Source organism: Anser brachyrhynchus, assembly GCF_964034855.1.
Source record: "Anser brachyrhynchus genome assembly, chromosome: 27".
NCBI classification, from domain to species: domain Eukaryota; kingdom Metazoa; phylum Chordata; class Aves; order Anseriformes; family Anatidae; genus Anser; species Anser brachyrhynchus.
Window position 1 is genome coordinate 2064778 of NC_137720.1, and position 10025 is coordinate 2074802.

Here is a 10025-nt window from a genome sequence, read left to right on the forward strand (position 1 = left end):
AGAGGGGCATTTCCCTCCTCCCACATATAGGACCAGGGGCAGCATAGCTGAGGATGCTCTCTGAGCCTAGAAGAAGCAGCAAGATGTACACTGCTCAAGTCTTTCTTATCCTTTTTATTGACAGAGACCTTCCACAACATGCAATTTTGACATTTAAATAATGGATATGCATTAGATTGTTCACATTCAGATCATAAACTTAAATTATACACAACTTAGTTCTATTCACATATAAACACAGCACACAAGTGCTCTTCAACCGTAAAATTTGGTGACCATATCTGTAAGCTGTATGACAGCATTTACAGTTCCTTCCATTGGGCTGAAGGTAGGTCACTTCGAGCTGATCCTTAAAATCAGGAGCTAAACCATTTGCAAGACACATTCTGGACTATGCAGTGGAAACAATTGTGCTGAGATTAAAACCAAACACATGACTAAGGTACTAGGCTTTCCATTTGTTTTGATCACCTGGTCATTCATGTGGCTTACAGTAATGTTTTTCATATATATACACACATCTATGTAGTGAAATATATATTCACACATTTCACGTACATGTGTATATATATATATACGTAAAATGCATGAATATGAATGAAACAGCAATCTAACTGCTTATTTTGTAAGATTTACTTCCGAAAACTGGATTCTGCTGTGCCACAGTGACAGCTGAGCAGGATGACGCTCTGCTGGTAAGGGGAACTTTTCTATTTGAGACTAACATGGTGACGGAAATTGTTCTTTGCGTTTTTCCCTCTAATTAGATGCACGTTCCTGTTAGTAGAAAAGCATGAGTAAAAATGCAGAAACAAAGAAGCACGTACTAGACATTTCGAAGGCTTCCCTTTCCCACCTGTGCACGGTGCAAAGCTCACAGACTGGTCATTTAACCCTCTGCATCAGAGCCCTGCACCTTAAGCCCGCATCCTCAGTTTACACAAGGTGCGTGAGGTTCCATCACCAGAGCTGTCCTTGTGGCACTGCCAAAGCCAAGCAGGGGCCAGCACACCCAGCCGCAGCACGCTGCCTCATTCAGCTGGGCGCAGCACCCTCACCAGCCCTCCTCAGCACAGGGACCAGGCGGGACAGGTTTGGCAGGATGACAGAAAAGCACACAAAAAAAATGCAGCATTTGTTCCCCACAGATGAGTAAATTAAGGCTTTGGCTTGGTGTGCATCTGTGCCAACTTTCAGGTGCAGCAGCTGCTCTGTGCACCAGCCCCGCCGCCAGCAGAGCGAGAAGCCCAAACCTGCTTTTCCTCCCTCACCACTGCAGCAGCCCCAGGGCCTCCTATTGGGGCAGCATTTCAGCAGAAAGTGAAAAGGTTCACACCAAGCAACTTTCTGACGTTCGGTGGCATCTGCAGAGACAGCTGCCAGTTCCGCATTTGGCCCCGAGGCCACCTGCCCTGCTGAGCACCCACCCTGCTGCGGTTCCTCCTGGGGCTTTCAGGCACCCGACTGCTTCACCACTTCCACAGCAGCACTGAGTCACTGCACCGACAGGAAGGGTATTTCTGCAAGGCAGTCAGAGAAAAACCTTGATGTATCACAGAGATAGCTTTAGAATCTGCCGTGGCACTAACTTTAGTGCATACAGGAAGAGTCAGAGGAGTAGTTCTTTGTAAGAAGGCATTCACAGTTTTATTCTCCGGTAAAATTGCCCATCTGTAAGGCTGGCTGTTTGCACAGTGGTTCAGACTTGCCTTGAAGTAAGTGCTACAACATGTGCTTCTATACAAATGTTTTCGGTGCTTTCAGTACCAACAGGGAGCACTTATCTTACACAATCTATACATATCAAACAATTTCTTCAAGTACATATCACTCACACAAAGACACTCACACTTTTCCCATCAGTTCACCTACGACACCCAAAAACCCTGACCAGAGCTGGGCACAACATTACCTCAGCGGGGCTAATAAGCAGAACACACAGAGGTACCTAAAGTGCCCAATTTCCTTGAGTCCAGAGCAGCACAGCACAAAAGTCTTTGGCACTATTGCAACTTCACGTGGGGATAACTGCGCTCGGTTTTCGAGCCACAGACCTGGCTGGGTGGCAGCGAGCTGCCAGCACAATGCACGGCTCCAGCAGACAGAAGCGTGAGCAGTCCTGGGCAGTGGGAGGGAGCACCTGGGGGTAAAGGTCATCTTTTTTCCATCGAAGTTTCGTTGATTGCTATTGCGAGGCCAATTTCAGCAGAGGGCTATGCAGAGCACGGGGATCAGCGTGATCACGTACCACCACCCGTAGGAGTTCAGAGCTCGCCGAGGAGCTGATCTGGGCATTCCCGCTGCGGCTGCACCCTGAGCTAGAAGCTCATAACCAGCAATGCCAGGAGGAGGGGCAGGATGCCTGCAGGAGACACAACAGACTTCAGTCTGTGCTCCAAACACATTCACTTGCCCTTTCCCACCCCATCCACAGGCACGTAGCACCTTTACCTTCCTCCCCTCTTTTTCACATGACCTTAGAGCAATAAAAATATAAACGTGACAGACTGTAGTGGAAGGCTCTTAATCCTTTTTCAGGTTTAAGCAGAATAATTAAGAGACAGTAATGTAAAGATGGGCGAGAAAGGGGGCACAAAGATCCAGGGTACGTGTTACCTACCGACAATGATGGTGGTTGCTCCACCTGGAAAGGAAGCAAGCCAAAATGTGAACCTGAATGTCCAGGCAGCGCAGAAATTCAGACTAGACAACACTGAGTATCTCAAATGAAAGCCGGTGCACACATGAGACAATTCAAGCAACAGATAGCCCTACACCACGGATGTATCCCAGACATACACCTGGGTTTTAACAGAGGAGCAGTTCCAGCAGCCTGCAAGCCCATCCCGCAACACAAGCATACACTGCTGGCATGAGATTTTAACAGAAGCTGTGCCAGGAAGCATAAAAAGATTAATTCTTAGCTGAATTATCTGATTCGAGGATTCACAGAGGAAGTGAAAAATGGTGGATTTTTTTTTTTTTAAAGACAGAAACAAGACAATAAGACATGCAGAGGAGATAACCACCTCGGCACTCAGGAGTAGGTGTGCTCCAGACGCCATGGAGCTCATCTCCTGCTGTACAGCGAATAGAGGACCCTCCAGCCAGGGTGAAACCATGATTGCATTTATAAACTACAATGGAGCCGTGGACAAACTCCCCCTTCGTGCCATTGTGCCTCCCATTGGCAACTGCAGGTGGCTCTCCACAGAGAACAGTCAGCTGTCCTGCAGCTAGAACATCAACAAGAGTGTCTGAGTACTTCTGCTAACGGAAAATTTACACAAGGTTCGCAAGGAGGAGGAGCTCTAGCCAACCAACAAACACCTAGAAGCAACTGAAAATACTTTGAGCGAGCTTTCACGCTTGGTACCGGGCCTCAGCTACTGCTGGTAGCCCAGCTCCAAGCATGGGAGCTTAGTTCCCCATGAACTAAGTCACTGAAATGCCTAATCAGACTAGAAGCAGCGTTTCCACCATTTCCAGCTTCCTCTAACACTATGCACTACCTGACTTTAGCGTTACATTGAATTAAGTGGGCAGAGCTCTAATGTTCAATTATTTGGTAACTACCAAGAAAGAAAACTTTACTCCACGTAGAAATCAGAGCACACTTTTTCCCATAATTTCATACAATTTCTGCTCTTGCCTTGCTCCCTCAGTTTGTCAGCATAGTTTCTGAGTTGTACAAGAATACTGCACCTCGGGCCTCACAGCATGAGTTAGTACAGAAATCCCGAATTTTACAGCCAATTGAGTTATGGCATACAAGAGCAGCCCAAGCCCACCACCAGAGCAGTTCCAGGTGTTGTCTGAATGGCTTTGTGCAGTTTTTCCTCTTACTTTTACAGGTTGGAAGAGACACATCCCAGCGAACTCCATTTCCTGATGCCACACATTTGGCAGAAGATGACCCTTGCAATTCATACCTGAAGAAACAGAGGAAGTTGAGTGCTTTCCCACAAACGCCCCAGAAAAGGTTCTCCCCACTCCTCCCTGCCATTGCACAGATGCAAGTTGTTAACCAGAAGTTGCCACTACCATGAAATGGGGTCTGGCCACACCAAAGGCTGCTTTGATAAGGGCACGAAGGTGGCACACGGCTGAACTGAAAAGATTGCTACATTACCAGTCAGCGTGTGTGGCCATGTGCTCATCTCACTGGAGAGCTCATACACAGCTGTACTGTGAAACCAGGGCAGAAGGAGGCTGGTGGGTATGGCAGCCTCTCTGGGACCCTCATCTTCTGATCCCCACCGCGGGCCCGTCTAAGCAGGCATCCACTCACCCATCACGACAGGAGAACTCCACAGTTGTCCCAAACAGGAAATCTTCCCCTTTTACAAACCCGTTCTGTATCTTGGGGGGAGTACATTGCTGTCCTAGGGACAGAAAGAGGTTACTTCACCCGCTTTGAAGTGGTGATGCTGTCAAGCAATAGGGCCTCAGCTTGGTCTGACATTACCAACACCTCAGACAGTTTTGCAACCCTACCAAAACTCATCTGTGTGGAGAGAAGCCTGGGAAGGACTTGACCACCTCCCCTCTGTGGCAGCAGGAGGCTCGGCCCTGCGCTTTAACACCACGAGTGACTTTAACACCACGAGCCAGCGCAGAGGAAGGGCACCGACCTGTGCCAGGTACAGCACGGCCTACGTCCAGCCGCACGCCTGGCTCCTGAGGGAAGGTGACTGCAACGCAAGCACCTCTTACCGGGGCATATAGCAAGCGAGACAGGCTGTGTGCAAGCAGCACGAAGGAGTAAAGCTCATGGCACAATCCGATCAACTCCTCTGACTGTCCTCAAAACATGCTGGATTACAAAGTAAGAGCAAAAGCTGGGAACAGCCGCCTGACCTGCGGGGGCCTGGAGGTAGAGCGGAGCCGTTCAGTTTGCTCAGAAAACAGAGCACTCAGCCCACATACGCAATAAACATACTCTGAGGCATGCAGAGCTTGTTCTCAGTTCCTCAGAGTAGACCAAAATGCTAGATTTACACACAGACACTTCAAACGAGTTCAGCAAGAAAATTCTAGGTGTGTTTGCAAACCCAGAGCTGGATATGAACCAAACTTCAGAGCAAAGAACATTTTGAGCACATCAAGATCACTCGTACAGTCAGCCCAGACGGGAGAGGAACGGAGATACTCACGTGTACATGACTTGGAGCTTACAGACCAACTGGTATTCCCCAGACAAGTGACTTCCAAAGACGTTCCACCTCCTGCAGCATACCCCGGGCTACATCTGTACGTCACCGTGGTTCCAGCAGGAGAGCTGCTACTCACAGTCCCCATTAACTCAGCAAAAGGGATGCTGGGAGGATGACCACAGTAGCCTAACAATTGGAGACAAAAGCAAACTCAGCTACAGAAGAGTGCCCAGAGGCTCAGCAGGAACGATAGACTGTGCTTCGGAGCACACACTGTTTTAACCTGTTTGAATTGTGGTGTCTGGGATACAGTTTGCATTCAACCCGCGTATATATCATAGCTTGCTTAGCCAGAGACAAGGTGGAGATGGGAGAGCATCTCTGCCTCTCTGATGCTGCTTCAGTGGCCGCCCACCCAACCTGCAGCACCAGCCACAGCGGAGCTCGGAAGCCAAACATCCCCACCAGGCATGAAGGAAGCAAGCCCATCAGGTGGAGAAGGCAGCTTCATCTCTCTTTTCAATGCACTTCTGGACCATTTGTAGTTCACAAATCCGTCATTCAGTGCAACTGCTTCAAAATCTAAGTTTGTTTGTACTCACGTTGGTCACACTTTGGCAGAGGTGGATTCCAGGCATTGTCTGCACCACATTTAACCGTATGAGAACCATTCATAAAATAACCAGGAAGACATTCAAAGGTCACTGTATCTCCATATGTGTACTGCTCAACAAAGCCAGTTAACTTCTTCCCATTTTCCACTACTGGATTTTCACATGTCACCACTGGAAGTGAAGACAAATCAGTAAGAATACTTGTTATAAGAAAAAAAAAAAGCCCTACAGTGTCTACAGAAGTTTCTCGTGTAATTCCTCTGGTGACAACTGCCATCCTTCTGCTCTACAAGAGGCAGGTCCCCAGCATGCCACAGGTACTCCGTGAGCAGAGACACCATTAAAAACTGCACACAGAGCTTCATTTGCAGAAAGCCCTGGGCGCAGGCAGGGAGAGGACTGCTCTCAAGGACTTCTGAGAATCCCAAACAAATGAATCATGGTCATTTACACTTTGTGGAAGACCAAAAGGAAAATAAGTCTAGTTACTGCTGCCAGGAAGAATGCAGGCACAGCATCTCGGCCCTTTCACATAAGCTGTAGTTTCCCACTTTATCTTTTTAGCTTTACCTTTGGTGGAACGAGGCAGTGTTGCTTATTCTCGTTCAATCTAGGTTATTACAGTGGCTTTCTATGTGCTGAAGAATCCATTAAACAAAGCCCTGCTTCTGACTATGACTTCGGAACCACTGCATTAAGTCTGGGAATCATTTTATACTCAAATCAACCTTCTCATATTTGGCAGCTTACCAGAAATAATTCACATGGGAGGGAGGTAAGAAACAAAGCAAAAAGAATAAGGAGAGAAAGAAAACACCTACCTTTGCATTCAGGGGCTGGACCACTCCATACTCCATTGGACTCAGAATCCACCGTACAGTAAATCGTGGAGCTTCCAATGAGAGAAAAACCTTCATCGCACGTGTAAGTTACAGCTAAGCCAAAGGTGTATTCTGTTTGTGTACCGCTGAACTGCCCATTTGCAATTACGGGAGGTGGTTCACAGGGAATAACTGCATAGGAAAGCGATGGCAAAAATACAAGAACATTTCCATCAAATATGAAACTGATATCTATCTACTTAAACAAAAAAAATACTAAGAAAAGCCAAAAAAACAGGTAAGTGGCCCTAAATCAATCATCTTAACCTATAGTATTGAATGCTAATGCTCCTTCAGACTCTGAAGTTTTGTTTAATGGGTGTTAAAACAGCAAAGCAGCAGCCATTGTCCAAGAGGAGACGTTAAAGACGAGTCCTTCTGGATGCACTACACATGCACTACACGATGTCTTGCCAAGTAGCCTGGCAACTTCACCAACTGGTGATACCAGTTCCTGCTCTTGCTGAGGAGGAGGCCAGAATACTTCTGACAGCCACAGACCATCCAAGCTATCTGCAGCTGATGGCCAGTTGCCTACTGGGTACAAACAATGCCCAAATGAAGAAAACTCTTGAAATTATTTTCCCCTCTGAAAACACGTATTTTTGACATTGTCACATCTAAAGCCATCCTAAGCACAGCTCTCGATCAGCAGTTCGGCAGTGCCCAACTGATGAGAAGTGCAAAACAAGCAATGTGGGGCCCACACCAGCCTGGCCAAAAGCCAGGAAAAACAGCCCCAGAAGCTGCTTGCCCTGCAGATCTGACTCACAAGCTGCTGCCAACATCCACAGATCCTCCTTAGTATTTAATTTTCATTCCCACTTTCACAGGGAGTGCTTGTCTGGGGGAGAGGTAAAGGGTAATCTCTTTAGAGACTGATGTAATTTGCATCAGGTGCCAGGAAGACAGAACCCACCTGCTGCTCCCAGGACTACGAGGGATATGCAGTAGCCTCAAGAAAGATGTACACAGAACATTTAAGATGTACTTACTCTCACAGAATGGAACGTTATCCCAAATAACTTCATTGTTATTAAGTATGCATTGCGCAGATGGTTGCCCAACTAATCGGTACCTAAGAAAAGAAAAGATTGAATCTCTTAAAAACTGAAAAAATTTGAAATCCAGAAAACTGTACAGTTGCTTGTAGCATTCTCTGGAGAAGATGAAACCTAGGGGAAAAAGCCTTCCATCCTGTGAAATACAACTTTCTCAGTACCTAAAGAAATGCATTATTTGACACAGTTTAAGGAAACTTCGTACTTGTAGCAGGTGGGTACAAGCTCGCAGGAGCATCCCCATCCTGAGGCTGCGCAGCAGACCCAAACAGGGCTGGGTGTCACTGGCACACCCCAGGCCGCTCTCTCCTGTCCCTGTATCACCAGGACACCAAAAGCCTCTCAGCTTAGACCCAGGCCACTGGACTTGTTGGTTTTTTTTTTTTGTCCCCCCCCTTTCTTTTGCACAACAGCAAACATCCCTGCAGGGCACCCACTGGGCCTCAGATGGAAAGCGCACCAAGCATTAACCAATGTACAGGAAACACCTGAAACATTGATAATTACTAATAAGGAGCGACAAGGAATGAACAAATTTCTTTTCAAAGCAACGTTGGAAGCAGTTAGCAAAGAACACGATCTCACACCCACAAAATAACCTGTTCTGATAATAAGAACAGGAGGGAGCCTGATCCCCAGGGCTGCCTGCTCTGAACACCTCCCACCTGGCCTGTGCTTGCCAAGGAAACGGCCCCCAGGCATTAAAAGAGTCCCCAGGGTCTCCCAGCCTCAGCTCCCTCGAGTCACCAGCAGCCTGTGCGAACACTTACCCGAAGTTACAGGTGAAATTTATTGTTGCCCCGAACCGGAGGTCTGTTGAGTAGTGAAATTTGCCATTTTCTATGTCTGGTTCGCGGCACAACTTTCCTGGGGGGAAGGGGAACGGGAACAAGTGCTCAGCATTAGCTGTATTTTATTGCATTATAACGAAACGCAGGTGACAGTGCTGCTCAGGACCGTCACGGATCAGGCGACCCTTTCACTGGCACCTGCGCTTCCTCGAGAGCGAGTAGCGGCACTTTCAGAAAAGACACAAATTACACATTAACTTTGGAGGAACTGAAGGTTAAACTCGGCTCAGAACAAATGAAAGAACTCTTAACAAGGCAGGAAACTGGTAAAGATATGAGGTTTTGGGGAGGAAAACAACGGAAAGGAGAAGGGGCAGGGAGCACGAACACGTTATCACTGTGACACGGGATGAGTGATCCCGCTGCCCACTCTGTACCTTGGTTTTGCGGAAACCTGCCTCAGCAGACGTGCTGTATCACCAGGTGGTAAAGCAATTACGTGGGAACCCAAGAGATTACGGTGCCTTAGCTCAAAGGGCAACCTCAAGTAGATACCCTGGGAAGCTGCTTGCTCTCAGCACCCCCAAACAGAGCACCCCGGGGAGCACCCCCAAGCCCGCACTGAGCCCCAAGAGGGGTCTGGGGTCCGCACCCCCTCACCATGACCCCCTTATAGCTCACGGCAGCCGGCCGGGGGGCACTCACCGATGCAGAAGTCAGGGTCCGATGCCCAGGTGGAGTTGGGGAGGCAGGTGACCAGGGGGGACTTGCTGCTGACCCCCGTGTACCCGGGGCGGCACTTGTAGCGCACCCTGGACCCGACGGGGTACGACTTGTTGGTGGGGCCGCTGGGCTCGGCGAAGGAGAACCTCGGCACGTCCTGGCAGTCACCTGGGGAGGGACAGGGGGGTAGCGGGGGACAAGCCGAGGAGAGCCCTCACCTGCAGCCCCCCACCTGCAGCCCCCCACCTCCAGCCCCAGACCCCCGGCAGCCCCAGCCCCGCTCACCCCAGGCTCCGGGCAGCGCCAGCAGCACGGCGCAGAGCCACAGCAGCCCCACGCCGGTGTCGGTGCCCGTTCCCATCCCGGTGTCGGTGCCCGTTCCCATCCCGGTGCCGGTACCCGGGTGCCGGTGCCCGTCGGAGTGATGCGCAGCGCACCCCGCCGGCACGGCCCTTTCCGGGGCGGGCGGACGCCGGGCCGGCCTCGGGCGAATTTTCCCGCTTCGTATGAAAATGAAGGGCTTGGCTGAGCCCGGCCCCGGCGCCTGGGAAGCCTTCGCCCTCCTTCCGTGGGCGAACAAGAAGGGGGCGTGCGGGGCCGGTTGCGGGAGCCCCCGCCCCGCGCCCGCCCCCCCGAGCGGCGCCGCCCGCCCCGGGGGCGTCTCCCGCGGTACCCTCGCTGGATGCGTCCCCGCGTCAATGGAAAATAAAAACAAGCACCCGAGGCCACCGGGCACGGCCTCGTCTCCCGCACGGCCTCCTCCCCGCCTCCCTCCCTGCCTCCCCGCCGCAGTTCCTGG

The 10025-nt window shown here is 49.9% G+C and overlaps 1 protein-coding gene across 2 annotated transcripts; it reads right to left on the reverse strand.

Annotated features, from left to right (window-relative positions):
- Window positions 1-99: 99 nt before the first annotated feature.
- Window positions 100-9864, reverse strand: LOC308183427 (complement component receptor 1-like protein). Of its 2 annotated transcripts, XM_080569488.1 has the most exons (12): window positions 9512-9864; window positions 9209-9394; window positions 8483-8579; window positions 7647-7729; window positions 6592-6783; window positions 5759-5941; window positions 5157-5342; window positions 4292-4385; window positions 3847-3932; window positions 3030-3236; window positions 2621-2644; window positions 100-2362 (listed from the first exon to the last, which is right to left on the reverse strand). In XM_080569488.1, the coding sequence occupies exons 1-12, from the start codon at window positions 9609-9611 to the stop codon at window positions 2319-2321; spliced, it is 1482 nt and encodes a 493-aa protein (XP_080425614.1). In that variant the 5' UTR covers window positions 9612-9864; the 3' UTR covers window positions 100-2318. The 2 variants fall into 2 exon arrangements, with proteins under 2 accessions (XP_080425614.1, XP_080425615.1); XM_080569489.1 differs by lacking the exon at window positions 3030-3236 and having other exon boundaries at window positions 9512-9857.
- Window positions 9865-10025: the final 161 nt, after the last annotated feature.